The sequence below is a fragment of the Mastomys coucha genome, unplaced genomic scaffold, assembly GCF_008632895.1.
Source record: "Mastomys coucha isolate ucsf_1 unplaced genomic scaffold, UCSF_Mcou_1 pScaffold5, whole genome shotgun sequence".
In the NCBI taxonomy this organism is placed as follows: domain Eukaryota; kingdom Metazoa; phylum Chordata; class Mammalia; order Rodentia; family Muridae; genus Mastomys; species Mastomys coucha.
This window is the reverse complement of record NW_022196911.1, coordinates 47,731,954-47,754,866: the sequence shown is the minus strand read 5'-3', so window position 1 is coordinate 47,754,866 and position 22,913 is coordinate 47,731,954. Positions and strand designations below refer to the sequence as shown.

Sequence of the window (22,913 nt, the reverse complement as noted above, 5' to 3'; positions counted from 1 at the left end):
ACGGTGAGGAGGTGAGTCCTTGGGGAGATGGTGAGGAGCTGAGGGGTGAGTGCTTGCTGTCAAAGCATGGAGCTCTGACTTTGGATCCCAGCATCCATACTGGGCAGGTCATATTAAACAGGGACCATACACACCAGCTACATATCTCATAAGCATCTAGAAGCCAGTAAATGTATCTGCAGTCCCAGTGCTGGGGAGGTATAGACAAGAGCCCTAACCTATTATTGGGGTTTGCTGACCAGCCAAGCTAGATGTGAGCTCCAGGCCAATGAAAGACTCTATCTCAGAAGATAAGGTAGAGAATGATAAAGAACCCATCATTGACCACTAGCACACACACACAGGCATGAGCGCATGCTCACACACACAAATGTATACACAAAAACTATATTGGTTTGGATCCTTCCCAGAAATAAGACTATCTGAGGAAGATACCAGAAGAATTCAGTACACCTTGAGTTGAGTTATGAATATGACTAGCCACAGTTCTCAGAAGAAACTACCCAGAAGCCATGATTCTCAAGGACAACCTTGATATCAGTCAGTAAAGTGTAACCCCAGGAGAACCCGAGTTGCTCCTAGGTAGCAGGGGACACTGTTTACCCACAACACACAGACCTGTGTCCAGGTAGACAGTCCACCCAATTGGTTCTGTTCTAGTCTGAATTCTGGAAGAACCAAGATAATCTCATGACAGATACTGGATTTTACATCAAGTTTTTGATTGGCTTAAAAAAATAACATGAGCCTCCATTTTGCTCATAAAATTAATAAGACACTGAAAGGAAGAGAAAAATAATCAAGACCAGCTTCATCTATATGCAAAATAGAAGCATGTAAGTAAGAAAAAAAGATAAGAAGGGCCAAAAGGGGGCTGGAGAGATGGTTAAGAGTACTCACTACTCTTGCAGAGGCCCTGGGTTCAGTTCCTAGCACCCATATCAGGTGATTGACAACGACCTGTCACTCCAGCTCTTGGTGCTCTCTCTCTCTCTCTCTCTCTCTCTCTCTCTCTCTCTCTCTCTTACACACACACACACACACACACACACACACATACACACAGGCAAATAAATACAAATGAGCAAATCAATCTGTATTAAAGACTTGTTCAGAAAACAAGCCCATTTGCCATATGTGATTAACAGTGGTCCAAGAAGGTTCTAGAGAAGGCGTCAAAACCAGGGCTTAAATTAGAGCAGTGGTTCTCAATCTTCCTAATGCTGTGACCCTTTAATACTGTTTCTCGTGTGAACCCCCCCCCAACCATAAAATTGTTTTGGTTGTTACTTCATAACCATAATTTTGCTACTGTTATGAATTGTTATATAAGTATCTATGTGTTCTGATAGTCTCAGGTGACCCCTGTGAAAGGGTCCAGACACACAGGTTCAGAATGGCTGGGTTGGAGGAGGGGCAGAATGGTACACATATTAAGAAAGGATGGCCTGGGCTAGGGTGGTGGCTCAGTAGGCAAGAGCACTTGCTGCACAAGCCTGAGAATACCTGGAGGCTTGCTAGCCATCTAGCTCAGTCGAATAAAACAGCTGAAGCTATTTCCAGGTTCAGTGAGAGGCCCAGCCTCACTGGAATGCGGCAGAAAGCAATAGAGGAGGATGCCCCATGTCCTGCCCTGGCCTCAGCATGCTATATGATCAGGCATGCTCCACACACATACCAGATATGGGGTTGAGGGGGAGGCATTCTGAGCATGACCAAAGTCAGCAAGCACCCCCACTAAAGCAAATGCTCTGCTTCCAGAAGCTGAACACTGACCGAAGTCACCCTCAATTTCCACGGACTCGGTCCACACAGCATGACCCTCTCATTAATCACAGCTAGGAGCAGGCTCGATGAGTTAAGACACAGCAGAAAATAAAGCTACAGCTGAGAGGTATGACCAATGGCCAGCTGCACCTGCCTCCGGGAGACTGCTGCCATCCCCTCCTTCCTGAGGCAGCCAGTGACATTGTTGGACATGGGAAAAACAACTGAACTGGGGGAAGGGGGTATAAGCCCAAACAAAGAGAAGCCTTCCTCCCTTCAGTACGCAGCACCTGCCTCTCCCGAGGTTACACAGAGCCATGAAGCCCTGGTGTTAAGTGATCATGTAAGGAGGCTCTGGGTAATGTTAACTTGCCGTCCATTCACCACCAGCTAAATCCCACTTTAATTGGCTTACCTCTTAATTGAAATAAGTGATCCACCAAAGAGGGCCAAGGAGCCCCCACCTTCAAGAGAATAAGCTCCCCGTAAGGCCTGCCTGTTTGCTTTGCTATTCAATATTCAAGGATGGATCTGTACGACTTAAGTGATGGTTTCCCCTTGGGATATGAGTATAAAAATGAAGCCCTTCCCACATGGGAAATGTGGCTCTCACCAGCCCAGCCGCAGCCACCATTAGACTCTTCAAAAGCAACATTAAGGTATGTCCTTCATAGATTTAGACAGGAGCGATAGCGTTTCTATTTAATCATCGACTCAAGACAAAAATCACAGGGCACCAACTTCAGCAGAAGTGCTGCGCATTAAATCACTTCCGAAACTCCCTGAAGAGTAAGGCTCGTAGGTTTGGGATCGCAGGACAATTAAGTAACACTGAAAGAGAACCCGGTGCCATTTGATCAAACAAAGCGTTAATCCTAACTGTGTGAGCACTGTGTGTTCCTTTATCCACTCTCCGGGAAGGTTGACTCTTTCCGGGTAATTTTGATTTCTCCTCCCCTAGGAACAGAGAAAGCATCCCCGGCATGTATCAGTGGAAGACAATGGAAGTGTGGCTGCCTGGGAAGGCCCTGATAAGGGCTCACTCAGCTCCTCAAAGCAAAGAGAAAAATCCCAGGTGGCTTTAGTGAAGGGGGCACTTACATTTCAAAGTTCAGCACCTATGCAAGGCATTTTCTGAAGATATCCTACATTGCATGTGTACCCCAAATTCATGAAGACACCCCAAATTCATTGAGCCTTCTGCCTAGAGCAGGGCTAGGGTGTAGGATACTTAAGACTAGAGATCACTGAGCAATTAGCAGCACAGCCATGCCCTCGGGGGAGGTTTCTGAGAGTGAGTTTTCTAAGCTCTTTAGAAGTATTTATATACACCTAGCATGCCATTAATCATTCTTATCTGTTCATTAAAGCTGTCTCCCTCAGGACCTCGGCTGGCCAATTCTTTCTCAGCTTGGTTCTTTTTTATCTTATATACCCAAAGAGTGGCCTGTTTCTTTTTTAAGACATATTTTGTCATTAAAATACTTCATCAGTCCGCACGGGTGTGCGCCACCAATTAGTCTGAATTTGTAAAGTTTTTATTAAATACACAGAGAGGACAGTCCTGGGAGGGTCTCTGTGGGTGGCTAAATGTGTTGTGAAAAAGCACAGTGTGTGTGTGTGTGGGGGGGTGCTTTCATTGATGAGAGACTTCGGAGCCATGGCCCACCTGTGACAATGCCTCTTGTCACTTCCGTTCCCCTACCAGGAAAAAAAAAAAAAAAGAGTGCAATTCGAATTTACATGGCAGTCTAGTTGATCTAAAAATCAGAGAGAAATTAGACACTTAGACACTAGTACACGGCAAAGCACTCTGTACGAAATGTCATGTCCTTAGTGCCAGGCCATACCTCTGCCTGTGACTCTCCTAGAACCACATTTGGGCTTCCGCTGGCTCCTTGGTCCATCCATCCCAGCACGGCCGGCAAGGAGACCCCCAGTAGGGCAAGATGTGGCCAGAAGCCTCCTGGTTTCATTTTGTCCAATCTGTTGAGAGAAACAATAAAAGCTCAGGGGGAAAGCAGTGGGAGGTCACAGTAAGTGCTGAGCATGCAGAACCAGGTCGACCTAAGGCTGGGCAGATGATGGCTTCTTTGGGACCTGAGTTTGAGCCCCAGACCCACACACAAAGCTGGGAGTAGCAGTTTGTATCTCTAATCCCAGCACTGGGATGGTGCAGACAGGCAAATCCCAGAGACTCACTGGCCAGTCAGCACCGCCTAACTGGTCAGCCACGGGCCAGTGAGAAAAACTCTTTCTCCCAAAAAAATCAAGATGGCTGGCTGGTGAGGAACCACAGCCCAAAGTTGAATTCTGGCTTCCACACTAACATGCAACCACATACATGTACACCCATGTACTCCCATCAAGAGTCAGATTAATCTAAGTATAAATGTAACATATAGTGCAAAACCCTTCTTCCTTTACTTGGGAGAAATGATAGCACTACTGGCAGGCATAATTTTACCCTCTCTAAAACGGGGGCTGTATTACAGACCTCATGGGAGTGCGCTGAGAACTGAAAAAGCTCGTACCAGGCACACAGTCGGACTCTGAAAATGTAAGCTACTAGAAAGTGTCCCACTTAAAATGCCACCAACCACCACATCTTTAAGGACAAGCAGGGTGGGTCAGCTGAGTCACATCCGTTGGGCACACCTATGCCCCAGTTTCCTGAGAAAGCCTTTGGGCTAAGCATATGAAGCTTAGGAAATGCTGCAGAGCACCTGGAGGAGGTGCCGGAGCAAGTGACGATCCTTGCTGCTAAACTTGACTGCCTAAGTTTGACTCCCCCAAAGCTGACTTCTGCAAGCTGTCTCACAATGGCATACATACCCCACATTCATATATACACTAAATAAATAGACACATTTAAAGAAATGTTGATGAGGAATAAGTGTGTAGCAGCATCTCTCTGTCTTACATGTCGGTTTATAAAATGGTGGACTTCAGAATAGCATCATAAGGTCTGGCATTTCAGTTTTTGTAGCGGGATCTAAGCAGCTGATGCCAGTGAAGTCCCAATCACCTGGAAGTTCCAATCGCCTGGAAGTTGTTTCCTGAGACTCACTTGGTCCTCGAGTCCTACACTAAAACAAAGGGGTGATTCAAGGTGATCAGAGACTAAGACCTGAGTGGAGGGACACTGAGGCTCAGGTGTGAGCGGTGCTCAGGAAACCTCATGTACTGAATGAAGCACCATGCTGATGTAGGGAGGACAGATTGCTCCAAGTAGCAGCACTTTTTAATGTTTTAAAATGTGTGTGTGTGTGTGTGTTGTGTGTCTGTATGTGTGTGAGTTTGTGGGTTGTAGGGAGATATGTTGTTGTAGGTGTGGGGGCAGGGGTGTATGCTAGTGTATGTGTTGAGGGGTCAAGGGACAACTTGCAGGAGTCAGTTCTGTCCCTCTATCATATGGATCCTGGGAATCAATCTCAGGTCACCAGGCTTGGTGGCAAGTGCCTTCACCTGCAGAACCATCTTGTTGGCCCACCACCTGTTTACTTTTTAAGTGTTCACTGTGAGTGTATGTTAGCCATCAATTTGATGGTATTAACTTGCAGGTTCTCCATGCTACATCTTGGACTGGCCCACAGAGATGGAAACCCACAGGCCTCTTTAGAGGCCAGCATCCCAGATGACCTGGCCTAGAGACTAGATTACAGCTGGCATTGATTCACACCTTGTAGCTTGAGGGGTCCTGCCCCTATACTCAAGTAACAGGCTTAGATCACTCCTTCTCTAGACCTCAGCCTTTCTAATGTGGGTCACATTCTCAAAGGGGCTTAGGTAGTGTTTCCTCTTGGAGGGAGGGGGGGTGTTAAAATCTGGGCAATGGTAGAATGTCATAAATAGTAAAATAGAGAATCAGTCATTAATTAAAGATCAAATTCACAATGAATCCAAGGTGTCCCTGACAATGTTTACCATGTAATGATCACCCCATGACAGCCTTGGCTCCGAGCTCATGAGACTTCCCCTCACACTATCCCACACACTGCCACCAAATAGTGCCTGCAACACCTTGGCTCAGATCCAAGAGGACTGCAAGCTCCAAAGCACAGTGTTCCACTGAGCATACAAAGTTTTCAGCTCTTATGGGAACATAACGGTTTGATTACAGAAGACAAAGTCTCTTAATATTTTCCTACCATCATTCCTCAGCATGTAAGTATCAAATGAGTGTATACGTATTTGGATGGTATTGTGTAAGAATGTTTGATTTTTAAAATTGCTATTTGAGTTGCTGGCTGGAATTTCATAAAACTTGTTAAAAGAATTTTGGCTCGGGAGCAGGACAGAATTTCCAACTGTTTCCGAAATGGTCCTGAGCGCCCTTCTGCCATTTTGTATTATGTATTTATGTGGCACAGTGTTCAATACTGACAATTATAAAATCAAAATATTAATCAGCTTCGAGAAACACCAAAGATGCTCTTCCTCCTGCAGTATCAAATATATGCCAAAACTTAATTCCTCATGTACATCCATCTCACGAGTATGCAAATTTACTTTCATCTTTAACAAATAGTAAAAGTGCATGCATACTAAAGAATTGTTTTAAAATACATTTCTTGGGGGCTGGAGCCATGGCTCCGTGGTTAAAAGCATATACTGCCTCTGCAGAGGATCTGCAGTTGATACTCCTGGCAGCTTTCTCTTAACCACCTGTAACTCAGGCTCCAGGGGGATCTAGTGTCTCAGGCCGGGGGGTGGGGTGGGAGGCACCTGCTCTCTAGAATATAGATACTTAAAAATAATACTTAAATCTTTCAGAGTAAGTAAAAGTCCTTAAGGTTTATTATCAGTAAATATCTGTATGTCTAATTTATGTGAGAGGTGAGAAGGGATCTGGAATACAAACAGTTTAAGAATCTCTGACCTAGACAAGGGCCGTCACTCAGTCATTAGTTGCCACGGCCACCAAACAAAGCCACTTGTGCTATATACCAGGCTTCTCTGCCTGCATCTCCATGTGTGAGACAGATGCCCACTGGGAAGAAAAGGCAGAGTAGAGCGTGGGACAGCACACGTTGGCTTATGAAATGACAAGGTCTACAGGGATAGCTATCTTGTAGAGAAGGTCTCCTGAGACCCCCATTTCTCTGATTCTTTCTTCAGCCATTCATTTTTTGACATCCATTGGCAAAACTGAGCTGAGGGAAGCAGTCCAGGTGGCCAGTGACTAACATCACAAAGTCACCATCTCTGTATCTGATGTGCATTTTGCATAGTGTGGCTTCAGCTGCTACTTGCGTGAGGCCTCTGATAGGAACTGGTGCCGGGCTGCCTGACTATACAAAGGATGGGCAGAGCTCAGAGGGATGGGAAGGTGGAAGGAGAAGAACCCCCTCAGGCGGGGCTGGGAAAGACTATTTCCCACAATGCAACAACTCTGTTTTATATTTTAAAGAAAAACAAATAGGGCATCTTCATATTCTCCATGAATTATCCTCTTTTGAACCTGGAGCCGAGTTCCAGAGACTGCAGATGGCAGCTATTGGACTTCCGCATATTTTAAGAGCTAACTTTAGTAATTCGAGCTAGAATGAGAAAGACTATGCTTTCTATTCTTTTTTAAATTTGCTGATAACTTAGTCCACTAACAAATAATGCTTGTGAGGTAAGTGCCTGCATTTAAAGGTCTGCTTACTTCCTTTGTCATGCCTCCTTGCCCAAACCCACTAAAAATATACAGATAATCAAAACCCATCCTACTTAATGTACAGCTGTCAACTCCCGGAATTATGAAATATGCAAGCCACGAAATCTAACGCTTTACTTTCAATTTGCCTAGTAATCTAAGACCAATTATGTCTGGTGTTTTATTATTAATGGATAGTATCAAAATAAAATCCATTCATTTCAATTATTGTCTTGGCAAGCACCACGTAGCTTCATTTAAGAAGCAGGCCCAGAGGGTGAGCATTAAACCGACTGGATTCTAAGAGGTGTTTCGGGACATTACAACCTCAGTACTAGCCTAGTACTAGAGCTGGTACCGGTCTTTATCCAGTTTGCATTGAGATTCCCTATGAAGACCTTTATTTGAAGACAGGGAGACACGTGAGCCAGACCAACTGCTTAAATAAGCCTACGCAGCTTCTTTTATAAAATGCAGCTCAGTTTGGCCACCACTAGCTGACTTCATTTACACCGTGGATGTGTCTTGGATGTCATTTTATTCACAGGGTGATTGACAACTCATTACATCTAGAGCAGCAACAGCCTAAAAATTTTCAACTTGAGTTTTATGACAATTCAGTCAATAAAAAGAAGAATTAATATTGGGTCTAAATCAATTTTGATGATCCATCTAATAACCAAATAGAGACTCTCTATTTGGTTAACACTTACATAGCAATTACTATGTGTCAGGTACTATTCAATCTGCTTTACAGGCATGCCTCATCTCCAAGCAGAAGGCAGTGACTATCTTCCCTCCCCAACTGATGACAAGGGGAGGTAGGGTCACAGGGAGGCTAAGTACCCTGCCAAAGCTACATGGCATGTAAATGAGCAGGTGGGTGGTTCTGTTATGTCCTGTCCATCAACACCTCCCCACCCTTGCCAATGTGTACTCTCTGTAGGCAGTTCTTTTTCATATGACCCAGTCAATCTACACAAGGCAAACAAACTAGGAGGGAGGCCCTGAACCCGGAGTCCCTTCTTGCCCCTGAAAGATACCCAGAACCAGCCTCCTTTGCTTGTCAAGGCTCTGACCATGGCCAAGGATTCAGAGCAAGGGGGACGAGCCAAGCTATTACCCTTCTGTACCTGCTCCCAGAGTGGGTGCAGCTTGGCATACTCTCCAAGAGTAACCATACTGATTTCCAGGAGATAAGGATGTTCCTCCAACTCTAGGGAGCACAAGTCACTTTGAGGAAGTCAGTCTGTTACTGAATTCATTGAAGCTCCAATTTAAATCACCTTGCTGGCCTTTAGTAAGAATCCCTCTATCACAGGGCTGGGGGTGAGTTCTTCATAAGGTTACAGATTCTGACCATCAACCTAGGCCTTCTTCAGAGATTACGCTTCATTCATTGTATGTTTCATTCATTCCCAGCCAGATCCCAAGCCCTGGTTGCATGTCCACCAGGACAGAGTCCTTCAAGCCTCCTCCTATATGGAGCCGAGACAGTCTCATCTTCCAAACAACTCAGGACATCAGTCACTTGCCAGGATAAACATCTTAGTTTGAAGAGAGGCACTTCACCTTTTTCTCTGGTCCCCGCCTGGTCCTCAACACTCTCTCAGAACCAGGAGAGCTAGGTGCTGCCACCCTGCCTCCTGTAGATTTAGTAAGTCATTGAAGGTTTGGAACTAAGCCACTGCATAGACCTGGACTCTAACCTAACCTCTCACTACCTGAACTCCTTTCTTACCCTCAGATTTGCATCCTCTTCCAGATCCTGTTTGTGCTTGTCAGTGTTGTAGCCTCTCTGCGCAAACCTCAGAACTTGTGCTGTAAAACAGGCTTGTGTCTGTACTCTCATTCTGTGCTTAAAATTATAGTTATGACAAGTTAGCGTGATGCAACATTCCAAATGCCAAGTTGCTTTTTGAAGAAAGTTGAAAAGCCATGACTAAAAATGTAAGTTATTAGAGAAAGACTAAACCTAATATGAATTCATTTAAAAAAAAAAAAAAGTCTACCCCCAACCCAGAGACCACAAACCAACATGCTAAACTGTGCAGGATCAGTGGCCAGAGTGTTACACAGGTAATGCGCTTAAGGCAAGTCTTGTCTTGTCTATTCCTGTAACCAAACCTTTCAGGATGGGCAGGAATGCTAGCCGCTGGGGACACTGCTCATCAGCTCTCTTTCTCTCTTGACCTCTTTTCCAGAACACGGGAACATTACCAGGCCAGTCGCTATGGATTAGTCACACACAAATGGTTTAGAAATTATAGAGGTGATTTGGTAGAGCCTCTAAGAGAGCAATCAGGTCTGGGACCCTGGAGGCACCTGCATTTCCAAACATCTGCTTGGTACCTAAGTCGGACTTATAGTTTAACACCATGCCCTGTTGACAGCCAACCAAGAGTAACCAAATGGGGAGCCCCAGAGCCCTGCCATCTTCTTCGGTGTGTCTGCCTGATGTTGGGGGGATGGAGACTACACAAGCTCAACCTGAAACTAGTGGCTACATCATAATTTCTGCTGAAAGGTTTAGACTCTAGTTTTGATTTGTGTGTGTTTCAGGAAAAAGAAAAAACATGTCAATTTTCCCCAAATAGCTCCTAAAATTCCAACCTGGAGAAGATAAGCATGTGTGAAGCTGACTGCAACACAATGTAATTAGGTGGAATTGCATTTTCTACGTTTTTATTACATTTATTTATTTATTTGTGTGTGTGTGTGTGTGTGTGTGTGTGTGTGTGTGTTTAAAAGTGAAAGAACAGCTGGCAGGAGTCTGTTCTCTCCTTCCACATGTGGATCTTGGGGTTCAAACTCAGCCTTACCCACTGAGCCATCCCATCCACCCTGTTGAATTGTCTATTGATTATGAACTCTATATTCCCCAACAATTGATGAATTGAATACCTAAATAATTCCACATTCATCTTGGAACTGAAGTTTTACACATTCACCCACGGCTTCTATCACCCTTATCTGTCCAACCTTCAGACAACTCCTCCCAAACATGTCCTTTAAACTGTGGTTTTCCCATTACATTTGATGTTCCATGTCTTAGTGTTATTCAGTAAGAGGCAAAACACTTCAAGAGAGATGCTCTCTTGAAATACATAATTTTATCATGTTTGGAAAAAAAAAAAAGACAGTAACTACACATAAGCAAGAAGGTGGGACTTGGAGAGAAAGGATACCTCCAGAGGTAGGTTAGACACTCAGGACAGGTTTTTCAAACCTTAACCATTCAATACCAGTCCCTGGAACAGGCTGTTAAGTCAAACAAGAAGATCATGGCATGAGGTCACAGTAAATAAACAGGTCCTCCAAGTCCTTAGCAGAAGGAAAATCGTGGTGAGTGACCCAGGCTCTCCCCCTTCACTCACCTACTGGGCACAGACAGGGGCATCAAAGTCCTGACACCGCCCAGTTCAGCAAGCTGCTCTCTCTCTGGGAATGGGTGCAATTAGCAAAACTTGGTGACCTCAAATTCTAAGAGGGAAAAGAAAAGCCACTGGGACAACATAACTAGGAATGTTAATACATCCTATCCAATGGACTCTTCCCTTGGATGGCCTCTGGTTTAGGCTGAAGTCTTTCCGGGAAGAGGGAGGTGTTGGGTCTCATGATGGGAGGAAGAAAGCCAGCATTCAGCTCATGGTGGCAGAATGACCTGAGCCTGAGGTCCCTTCTCACACAACTGAAACAGGAAGTCACTGGGTTCTGCAAGGCATAGTTCAAGAGTTTGCTGGAGAGGTCCTGGGGTTAGGATACCACACAAGTCCTAGTTACTTCCTGACCCCTTTGCTTTCCACACCAAGGTCCACTCCAGAGCCTAGCCTCAGAGTCAGAGGGACTGGAACAGACCCTGTCCAGTACCAGGGATGAGAACAGACTGTTAAAAATTCCCGCTTGCATGACCAGTGGCTGGTGGTAGGGCTATATAACTTGGGGGCTTTCTGGAAAAGTCCTAATGTCTTCTTCATGCAGCCCCCCCACCCCCTTTTCTTCCTTAGGAAATGTCAATGGGTGTTGTTCTCTGTGCGTTTTTGGCACAGAGAATTACCCCATTTCTGTGTAAGGCATATAAAAGGGGGTGTATTTGGGTACCTCGCGGCGGATGAGGGTACCTAGTACAATTCTTTGGAGCACAGGCTTGCAACAGATTTACTAAGACGACAGACCAAAGCTACTGGCGCTGTTTTTCACTCATGGAAAGCTCGATAGAAGCGACACCTAGAGGAGCGGAGGGGAGACTAGCCAAGCGCTATTCATCAGTGTCAAGAGATGGTTATCTTGAGGGAAGTCCTCTGGGCAGTGCAAGGTGGACCAGCTCTGGGAGAAAATGCAGAACTGGTTGGGGCAGGGGGCAACTCCCAGAGAACTCTGAGCTGACCAAAGGACAACATAGATGCTCGCCAAATTCGGGGCATCATGAGCTCTACCGACCGCTGCCAGTCAGTTTCTTCCCTTGCAAGAGTTTCAGGACAGGAAGTCCTCAGGTGGCAGGCATGGGGGAAGCCAAGTGGGACATGGCTTTGTCAGCTGCAGGGAGTGCTCAAAGCCCTTGTGCTGCAGTGGTACCCAAACTCCAGGCGACATGCGCCCTAAGAGCAGCGCTCTGCCTGCGTTTCCCAGGTCCCCTCTGAAACTTGGAAATGGTCTCTCTTCCTTCGGTGGGGCAAAGAGGGGCCGAAGTCATTCATTCAGCACAGTCGCTCTTAGCACCGATCCTCCCCCGCCCCCTAACCTAAATGTCCTCAGGACAAACTGCTCTCTAGAGACTTCCCAGTGGGTTACAGCAGCTGCTTACTGGCAACAACTGTGGCCTCGCAGGATGAAAGCCACAGGGTCCCCAAAAAAGGATTCTGCCCGGATGCCCTCTTCTTGAGCTTCTTTCACGGAGGGCCATGGGATAATGAGGGCCAGGAGAGGTGCAGCTTATCTTTTGACTGCGACAAGGGGACGCAAGTTTCCCCGCAAAGCGGAGGGGAAGAAGGTGCAGAGGATGCCCACCCCGCACCCGAGATCCCAGCCAAGGGCACGAGTCCGAGCCAGGGTCTGTCGCTTAGGTTTGGCGGAGGCCATCGGGGGTTCAGAGCCCAAGAGCGGCGCCTGCAGGGTCTCGGTGCGGATCGCGAGCTTCGGGCTCAGCCAGAGCAGTTCTGCGTGGCGCCCCGCGCACCTAATAAAGATCGCTCCGTTCCCCACCGCTGATCCCCGGGTGTCAAATCCCATGGACCCCAGCTTTAACCCCAGTCCTAGCACATCCAGGATGGCCCTGCCGAGCCCCAGCACTGTGGTCCCGTGCCCGTGGCCAGGCGCGCAAACTTGGCTCTCCAGGCGTGGGCAGTGAGGACCAGCGAACGCCCGCACCGGGCCCTGCAGCGAGCTGCGGAGCTGCGGGCGTCGGGACCCCGGCGGAGAGCAGCGGGACGAGCTGGCGGCGGTGGCACGACTCGGACACCTACATCTGCTTCGTAGCTGCGACCCGCTTACCTACGGCGGCCGGGGCCGAGGGAAAGACCAGGTGGCCGGACTCGGGTGGAAGGGAGGGAGCGCCCCGTGGCGGCGACAGAGCCGGCGACCCGGACCCCGCGTCCTCGGCTGGGTCGTCTCCGGCTGTCGGCTCGTCCCCCGGCGTGCTAGAGACGGTCCAAGCTCCAGCTCTCTGAGCCTCCGTCGTCCGCCTCTGTGCCACCGCTGCCGCGGCTGCCCTATTTCTGCCGCCGGGACCGGAGCCCGTGACGTCACCCTCCGGGCCCCGCCTGCCCAATCGCCGCCACCTGTGCTCGCCGCCTGCCCGCTTGCGGGTCAGACCCCCGCGGCAGGTGTAGAGCCGCCCGGCGCGCACGCAGAGCGCGAGGATTCCCGGTGCCCTGCACCACCTGGGCCGGGCGGCTCTCTTTCCCCTGGCTCCCAGGAAGCTCAGCAGGTGACAACCCTCTGCTTCTGTTTTCCTACTCACCCCTCCTCTCCTCTAAGCATTTTTCCCGGCCAGCCTCCCCCAAGGTTGTGCTTTGCTCAAAGCGCAGGATTGTCCTCCATCAGCAGCCATTTCTCGGGAAGCCTTACGGGGTCGGTACATTGCACCAAGAGAGATGTCCCTGAAGCAGAATTCTGAGGACACTCCTCCCTGCATTGAGAACCAACTATCTGTGAAAGAGCAAAGTTTTCTTTACTCCCAACTATAGACGCTTACAAGATTCCCAGGTGACATTTGCCAAGCCTGACCAGGCTGAGCCAGAACGTGTCTTGTTCCTAAAACAAGACATTTTCCTCTCCTGGGCCTAAGACCGCGGCTTCTTGGCTTTTCCAACTCTCTGTCTTCAACCTCCACAGCTTTTCACGTGTGCTCAGCTAAGCTGCAAACACCTTTGTCACTTTCGACCTAACCTCACACCTGCCCTGGTCCTGCCTCCTGCTATGGACGCTCAGTGGCTTTCTGTCCTGCCCACGCCTTTGGGATCTCTCCTGATTTGCGGGAGAGCGCAACGGGGTTTTCCTGAAGATAAGGTTAGTTAAATAGAAAAGAAAGTGTGGAAATACTAAAGGTCTAGTAGTCTGTCCTTCCATTGGGCCCCTGGAGTACAAGCTGCTTCCGGGATATACTGCCATGATGGGCCGACACAGCCTTTCTTGCTCATGTTGTTGATCTAGGACCTAGGACCTAGACCCTCCTCCTACCACTGTCCAGAGAGTGGTGCAACTCAGACACAGTTGTAATTGCTTCTCAGCTGAAAAAAAAAAAAAAAAAAAAAAAAAAGCCCGAAGTGACTTCCAAGTCGTAGTCAGCTGTGACTTGGCCTGTGAGCACTCAGATATAAAAAGGCAGCGGTATTCTCTGTGCCCTGGGGCTGTGGCTGGAATGATGCTCTCTGCTATTTAACCATGATTTTCTGCCAGCGCCATCCATGAATGAATCCCCCAAGGCTGGCTGGAAGCTGGATTCTCCCAATAAATCTGGAACCCAGGAGGTAAGGTGAAATTTCCATCTTGAGAAAGAGAAAAGGAGGGACCCTAACAGGTGTCAGGGAACACAGAAGTGACGTGTGTCGCCCCCACCCCCTGCCTCTGAACTTGCATCCCCAGTCTGTAGCTCTCCAAGTTCAGATGGAGAGAAAGGCAGATCCCTCTTTTTTTTTTTTTTTTTTGGTTTTTCGAGACAGGGTTTCTTTGTGTAGCCCTGGCTGTCCTGGAACTCACTCTGTAGACCAGGCTGACCTCAAACTCAGAAATCTGCCTGCCTTTGCCTCCCAAGTGCTGGGATTAAAGGCGTGTGCCACCACTGCCCGGCTAGATCTAAGCACCAAGCCACCGAGGCAGCCCAGTGGCCATAGTGCAGGATTCCAGGCAGGAGAGTGTTGTTTCATTTTGTTGTTGTTGTTTTTTAATAACTAGAGGTCACATATAAGTCAAGGCCTGATGACTGACCAAGACCAGAAATAGCGATGTTTAATGTTCTGAACAACGTTGGGCTTCTTCATGGTTCCCAAGGAAGGAGAAGGAGAACAAAATTGCTGTAAAACAGATGTTCCGATTACTCCCCAAGAGCTGATGCTGACCTCCGCGGTGAGCCATTGTGACCACTGAGCGGAAACCAGAGTGGGATAACAAGTCACCTTGGAATAAGAGAAGGTGAAGTGGGAAGGTTGGAGCCTCCGAGAGGCAGCATCGGGTGCCACACTCTGGCGCCTCCTCCGGTTGATTTGTGCTTTCACCTTCTGGTGCATTTCTTTGCTTTACTAGCACACCCCAGGTGGGGAACGAAGCTAGATTTCCCACAGAGACTTTCAGAATTTACTTACATCTTTGTTTCAGGACTTGCAAGCACATGGCTTCTCGTTAGCTAACAAGGATTCTCGGGGAAGTTTTGTTGCTTTGTTTTTAAAGGTAAATTTTCGTACAATTCAGTACGTTTGGGGTGGAAGGGCTCCGAACATAAATTGTGTTAGTACTAGCTCAGCTATACAGATTCAGAAACACAAACGGAAGTGATTAATACTTCTACTCTATGAGATCTAGAAGTTTAATCATCCCTTATGTTGTTAGGTTTTGAGACACGTTCTCACTATTGTAGCCCAGACTAACAGAGACTGTTTTTTTTTTTCTTTTTTACTTTTCCAGTGGTTTTTTTTAAAAAAGATTTAATTATGCATATGAGGGGGCTGTACATGTGCAGGTACCCAAGGAAGCCAGAAGAGGGCATCAGGTCCCCTGGGAGCTAGAGTTACAGGTGGTTGTGAGCTACCAGACATGGCCACTAGGAATCAAACTCTGCAAGAACAGTGCAGAGGGCCTGGGTTCAATTTCTAGCAACCACATGGTGGCTCACTGTCACCTGTAACTCCAGTTCCAGGAATAAACACCCTCTTCCGGTCGGTCTCCAGGTCCTCTGGAAGAACAGTCAGAGCTCTTAACCACTGAGCCAACTCTCTAGCCCTGAAGGGAGGGGGGGAAAGGGGTGGGGGGAGGTTTCCAAGACCATTTCTACCTAAAACGCCTATGCCTTTATTATTAGTTATAAGGTCTCTAACTCAGGACAAATGGCTAACCCAGGTGCCACTGGCTGGCAGGCCCTCAGCAGGTACCTGTTCCGGAGTCATCCTGGCTGGCATGCCATGCCCCCTACCCTCAACCCCTCTAGCCTTTGAGCATCACCTCCCTTCCCCCAGCTTCTCTTCCCTATATGACCCAGCCATTTTGGCTATGTGACCTCTTGGCTAGGTGGCCCCTGGTTCCTCTCTCTTCCTCTCTTGTCCCCATTGCACTCCCACCCTCACCTTACACCCCTCCTTCATGGCCTGGTTCAGCCTGCTGGTTCAGTCTGGAATCTCCCAGATGCCTCTGGCTGTTTTTTTCCCTCATATCTACAATGAACCGCCCTCTCAAACTGTACCTGGGAGCAGTCACATCCTCAATTTTTTCATTTCCCAGTCTTTACAGAAGTTGGTATCCAATCGAATGATTTAGCTGTGGAAAGATCCCTGATGTCAAAGCCTCTGAAGTCCAGTGTTAACCACTGATTTCTTAAACAATCATTCATGAAATCTTGCAGAGGCAGGGGGTGTGAGCAAGGAGTAAGAAATCTAAATGAAAAATTACACTTACAAATGTGTGTGTGAATGTGTATGTGTGTGCTTGTGTGTGTTGTGTGTGTGTGTGGTATGGGGGCATGTGTGAGTGTGTATGTGTGGTATGTGAATGTGTGTGTGTATGTGTGTGACTATGTATGTATATGGTATATATGTGTGTTGTGTGAGTGTGTATTGTGGTGTGTGTGTATGTGTGAGTGTGTGCTTGTGTGTGTTGTGGGGGTATTGTGAGTGAGGTGTGTGTGTGTGTGTGTGTGTATGTGTGTGTATGTGGTATGTATGAGTGGGAGTGTGTATATGTGTATGCATACACACGAGTACACAGTGCAGAGGTTCACTATTGAGTGTCTTGTCATTTTTCACCTTAGTTTTTGAGACAGGACCTCTCACAGAACATGAAAATTGTCACTTCCATTCTATTGAATAAACATCAAATCCCCAGAATCCACCTCTCTCTGGCTCCCAGCACTGGGTGACAGCTTCCTGTTTCTATGCTTTGCTTTTCTATGGGTGGTGGAGTTAAACTTGGGCTCCCATGCACTGGAGGCCTTTGGCCCACTGAGCCATCTCTCCCACCCAGACAGCTATTTTAAGCTAGAGGACAGGAAGGTGAAGATGAGACTGCCAGGAGATAACTGTGATTGAGGACATTTCAAGGCTGATGAAGAAGCCATTGGGTAAAGGAGGGGTTTCAATTCAGAAGTTAGGATAAGTAAAAAGATGTAATGATGGAGAGGGCATTGTGGGAACTAAAAGATGGAGGGAGATGAACAAGGGCATCATGGGTACTAAAGCATGGAGGGAGATGAACAAAGAAGCCCTTCTCCACGACTCTGCTTCAGAGACAAAATCCCCATCAGCTCCAAGGAGAGAGATCTATGGCACACGGAACCCAAGAAAGACCATGGCAATAGGAGGAAACTGAGCTTATTACTTTTAGAATTCAGGGCACACCATATTTTAAAATCAGAATGAAACAAGCAGACTTCCACGCAGCTAAGTATCACAGTCTGCTAAGGTCAGGGGAGGGAGGACAGAAGAGCCTAGAAGGAAAGCAGAGGACAGACGGCCAACTGCCTTTTTAAAGATGGAAATACAGACTCAAACGTTTGTCACTGACATCATTCTCCTCAATAAGACGGTTGCACCTACTAACTGCCCTTTGTGCCCTTTTAGGGGGTCAGCGGAGAAAGTTCTGCCTTTGCAGGGGCTTAGAGCCGGAAGCTGAGTAGCTAGAGAAGGGTGAGAGAGCACCTAGCCGCAGCCCATTTACACAGAGGCCCAGAACAGGGATGGGGACTGCCGTAATTGATATCAAGTGGACCAGGGTGGCATAGCCATGGACCGGGCTGGAAAGGTGGAAGACAGAGATGTTGGCAAGGGCCTGAGGATCACACAGACTTGAGTTCTGCTTATAGGTGTCACAGGGGCAGTGCATGTTTTTGAACAAGAAAATGGCTTGATTTATGGTACATCTTTAAAAAGCTGTTCCCGCTACAGTATAGACAAGGAAAGAGCAGATGCTGACAGATAAGACAAAAGGCCAGACATTAGCTGTTAAGAGAGATGAAGTCCTGTCTAGTACCATTGCCATCACACAAGTATATAAATAAGTATCATAATTATGCATGGGTTCCAGCCCTGAACCTAAACCCCAACCATAACCCTAAACCCCAAACCCAAGCCTAACCTCAACACTAACTTTAATCCCAACACTTTCTAATAAACATCAAATTCCCAGAATCCACCTCTCTCTGGCTCTCAGCACTGGGTGACAGCTTCCTGTTTCTATGCTTTGCTTTTCTATGGGTGGTGGAGTTAAACTTGGGCTCCCATGCACTGGAGGCCTTTGGCCCACTGAGCCATCTCTCCCACCCAGACAGCTATTTTAAGCTAGAGGACAGGAAGGTAAAGATGAGACTGCCAGGAGATAACTGTGATTGAGGACATTTCAAGACTGATGAAGAAGCCATTGGGTAAAGGAGGGGTTTCAATTCAGAAGTTAGGATAAGTAAAAAGATGTAACCTGGATCCTTGTGGCCACTACAGCCATTCTGCATCCAGTACAAACTACAGCCAACAGATGTCTCAGAATCCAATGCCTTCAAATAGGTAAGGTCTGTGGAAAGCCTACTTTTTTTGTCTTTCTCATCACAAACCCTTGTCATGAAAGAGAACCACCGGGCAGTGGTGGCACACGCTTTTAATCCTAGCACTTGGGAGGCAGAGGCTGGTGACTTTCTGAGTTCAAGATCAGCCTGGTCTACAAAGTGAATTCCAGGATAGCCAGGACTACACAGAGAAACTCTGTCTCAAAAAAAAAAAAAAAAAAAAAAAAAAAAAAAGAAAAAAGAAAAGAGAGAGAGAGAGAGAGAGAGAGAGAGAAAGAAAGAAAAAAGAAAAAGAAAGAAAGAAAGAGAACCTAAGCATGTAATCTTGAAGAGCCCTGGTAGACTAAAAATTTAAAGATGGTTTTGAGCAGAGTTGCAATGTAAGACATTGCAAGTCACATATGGTTAATCAAGGCCAATGTGTGTGCACGTGTTTGTTGCCAACTCAAGATTCTTTCCTCTAGCCTTTCCTGCCTGTAGCATGTCACTCCTATTTAGAGGCTCACTGTCAGCACCATCTAAGACATTCATGGTGATTGGTCAATCAACGTGCTAGCAGGCAGGCAGTGTTAGCCAAGGAGACCAGAGAGAAACCCTTGGGACAGAAGGTAAAGAGAACCCCAGAAAGACTCGATGCTTCTCTTCTGGATACCATCATTAGTCATGAGGGTCTCATGTACTCATGGCCATTACCGCATGCTCTTGAGAACAGCTATGCTGACCCGTGGAGGATGGATGAGGAAGGACAGAATGAGAATCTAGGTCTTGAGTAAGCCACTGATCCAACTGACTTTGAAGCTTGGGATTTAGGTTTCTCATGGTTCCTAAATCAGTTGAACTGGGGGCTTCTCACTGCAAGTTGTGAAGCCAGAATATAAATAAAAGCTAGTGTAAAGTAATTTGCACGACAAAGTGCAGTATGGGAGGCATTCCTACTTTGCATGCGGGAGTGTGCTCTACCCATTATTTGACAAGGTCTCCATGCAAGGTAAAGGTCAAAGGTTTTGGATGTCAACCCAGCATTCAGGTTATAGCAGTTTTCCCTTATAGGGACTATATAATCAACCAGGACCCTCTAGTTCCTAATTGCACCAGGTAAAGACAGTGGGTACACAGCAAACGATTTGACAAGATGTTTAAAGCTGACGAACGCATGCAAACACATCAGCCTTGCCTGACCATATGTGACTTGCAAATACCTTTCACTACAACCCCGCTCAAAACCATTTTTAAATAATCCTGCCATTTTAGGGTAGTAAGCACCCAGAAGATGGATCTGTTGTTTTTAACTAAGTCTTTCAGGGTATTACATAATCCATTGTGTCCTAAAGTTTGCTTTAGTGCAATCAGAAATAATAGCCACAAGATGAATGTTACCATCACATTGTGGTTTTGTATTCTTCAATAACAAATAGACAATGATTTCTGTTAAAGTCTATGAGGAAAGTATAGCTTTCTGACAAATACGCTGAGAGGTGATACCATGGCAAAGAGAGAGATGAAGTACTGACATAGCATTAATCATGAGCAAAAAAGATCTTCTAAAAATTAATGTCTAAAAGTCTGGAACTGGGGCTGGCATATAGCTCAGCTGGTAACATGCTTGCACATCAAATACAAAACCTTAGTTGGCCCCCGCAACACATCAGCCCAGCAGGCACTCAGGAGGTACAGTTCGAGACATCAGAAGATCAAGGTCATCTGCAAGCACATATCAAGTTCAAGGCTAGCCTGGGATGCAAGAGGCCCTGCTTCAAAGTAAAATAAATTAAAATCAAATTTTCTAGATTTGTATGCTTAAAATACTACTGTTTTATTTTTATAATTTCTATGTTTAATTTATAAATGACAGGAAGGGAAAGATTCCGGGCCACCATTTACAAGTACTCTGCAAATGTCACATTGTAGGTGTGGATAAAGGCTTTCTTCTCAGATGCAAATCCAAATTGGATGTAATTGTCACCCTATTTTCTTTCTCTTTTTTAACGCTGTTTTTGAAGTACCAAAGGCATCATGAGGGTCCATATGAGGATTCTTATCAGATGAATGCAGTTCACAGATTGGCAATGGTAATTCTGAAGCAGCATTGTAGGCTTGCCGTCTTTCCACTCTTAATTATCTCGTATTTCATCGTTGGGTTCCTTATGTTTCTCATCTTTAAACACAGTCTATTATGGGCACAAATCAAACATCTATGACTAAGAAGAAAAAACAATTTAGCATCCTAACCATCTCAAACAGCTCATGCTTCTCAGCCAAAAAGACAAGCCGAGCAAAGGATGCACGCGCATCCTCGCCTGACCTTACTGACTCACCCTGAGGACCCTACCACACAGGCCTACAGTCTCTTCCTGCACTTGAATTAAATCTCACATGATTAGTTGAGGATTCTTTATAAATGTGGTTTTTGTTATTTTAAATTACATGTACATTTGCGTATACGGTTATGTGCAGGAGGGCAGGTGCCTGTAGAGACCAGAGAAGGACATCCGATCCCCTGGAACTGTCGCTATAAGCAGTGGTGAGCCATTCAGTGTGGATGCTAGGCGCTGAACTCAGGTCCTCTGCAAGAGCTGTATGTACTCTGAACCTCTGGGCCCTCTTTCAAGCCCTCACTTACAGTGTTTGTGTGGTATGTGTATGTGCAAATGTTCTCACGCTTGAGTGTATGCGTGGAGGCCAGAGGTAGGTGTTAAATGTCTTCCTCTATGGCAGAAGTTTTTAACCTGTGGCTCGTGACCCTTTTGAGGATCTAATGACCCTTTCACAGGAAGGAAAAACCATGGAAAAACATGAATATTTACAATTTATAACAGTAGCAAAATTACACTGATGAAGCAGCAACAAAGCAAATTCCCCATGTTCACCACAACACGAGGAACTCTGTGAAGGAGTCCCAGCACTAGGAAGGTTGAGAACTGCTCCTCTATGGCTCTCTGCCTTATTATTTGGAGACAGGGTCTCTCACTGAGTTGAGATTTCCCATCTGGGCTAGCCTGGTTGGCCAGTGAGCCCTGGGCATCCACCTGCCTCTACATTCCCAGCACTGGGAGCAGACCAATGGCCACAGCAGACATTTGCAGGAGTTGGGGATCTGACCTCAGGCTTTTCTGCTTGAGTTGTAGCCATGCATTAACCTTCCCAGCCCTCCCTTCATAGTTTCAAGCAATGATACAAACATGTCCTGTGTACACCTCACGTCATCTCATCTTCTACTAGCATTTTGTAAAACCATGTGCAACATCTCGACCAGGATTCTGACCTGAACAAGAGCTTTGCTGTCATAAGAATTTCTCATGCGGACACACCTACTCGCTTTTTCTCTGCCCTTTTCATCCCCAAACTCTAGAAATAAGTAATCTTACTTCTATTATTTTCTCATTTTGAGACTACTATAAAATAATAATAATAATTACGGACTGGAGAGATGGCTCAGCAATTAAGAGCACTGACTGCTCTTCCAGAGGTCTCGAGTTCAACTCCCAGCAACCACATGGTGGCTCACAACCATCTGTAATGGGATCTGATGCCCTCTTCTGGTGTGTGAAGATAGCAACAGTGTATAAAACAAATAAATAAATCTTTTTAAAAAATTGCAATATACAACTTTGGAAGTTGGCTTTACCCTGCCTGGTGTAAGTGCCCAGGCTCATCTAAGGGATCCCATGTGTCAACAGCTGGTTGCTTTGTATCACAAAGTAGCACCTCCTGGTGTGGATGTTCCACATTTGTTTAACCACCTAGGTTGTCTCTACATTGGGACTATTAGGAATAAAGTTGCTGTGAACATATTTATGTGAATATAAATTTTCATTTTTTTTCTGGGACAAATGCCCACAAATGCAACTGCTAGTTGGTACAATAATTTCATGTTTAATTTTTTAATGACTAATTTTAAATAATAGCATTTCAGATGGAGAGAGAGAGAGAGAGAGAGAGAGAGAGAGAGAGAGAGCTGGCTAAACTATCTTTCAGAAAAGCTGCACCATTTTCCATTAGCACCAGCCAAGCATGATTGTTTCCATGTCTCTGCAGGTTTACCCACATTTTGTAAACCATGTTTCATCAGTCATGATAGGTATACAGTGGTAGTCCACTGTAGTCTAAATTTGCATTTATTTAATGGCTAATGAGGATGGACATCATTTTTAAAAATCTGTGTCTGTGATTGTGTGTGACAGAGAGGAAAAGTGGGAGGGAGGGAAGGAGGGAGGGAGGGAAAGAGGGAAGGAGGGAAGGAGGGAGGGAGGGAGGAAGAGAGAGAAAGAGAGAGAGGAAAGGTGAAGGAAAAAGAAGAAGAGGAAG

At 46.3% G+C, this 22,913-nt stretch overlaps 1 protein-coding gene across 2 annotated transcripts in view; it reads right to left on the bottom strand.

The window, feature by feature from the left end:
* Fstl4 (follistatin like 4) overlaps positions 1 to 13,506 on the bottom strand; it is a 446,213-nt gene extending 432,707 nt beyond the window's left edge. The window contains exons 1-2 of one of the 2 annotated variants that reach the window (XM_031352066.1): positions 13,371 to 13,506; positions 3,618 to 3,753 (exon numbers count right to left, since the gene is read on the bottom strand). In XM_031352066.1, the coding sequence (XP_031207926.1) occupies positions 3,618 to 3,753; positions 13,371 to 13,390 (156 nt within the window). In that variant the 5' untranslated portion in view covers positions 13,391 to 13,506. Of the gene's footprint in view, positions 1 to 3,617; positions 3,754 to 12,901; positions 13,164 to 13,370 lie in introns of those variants that run through there. The other variant, XM_031352068.1, reaches the window with a different exon arrangement.
* Positions 13,507 to 22,913: the final 9,407 nt, after the last annotated feature.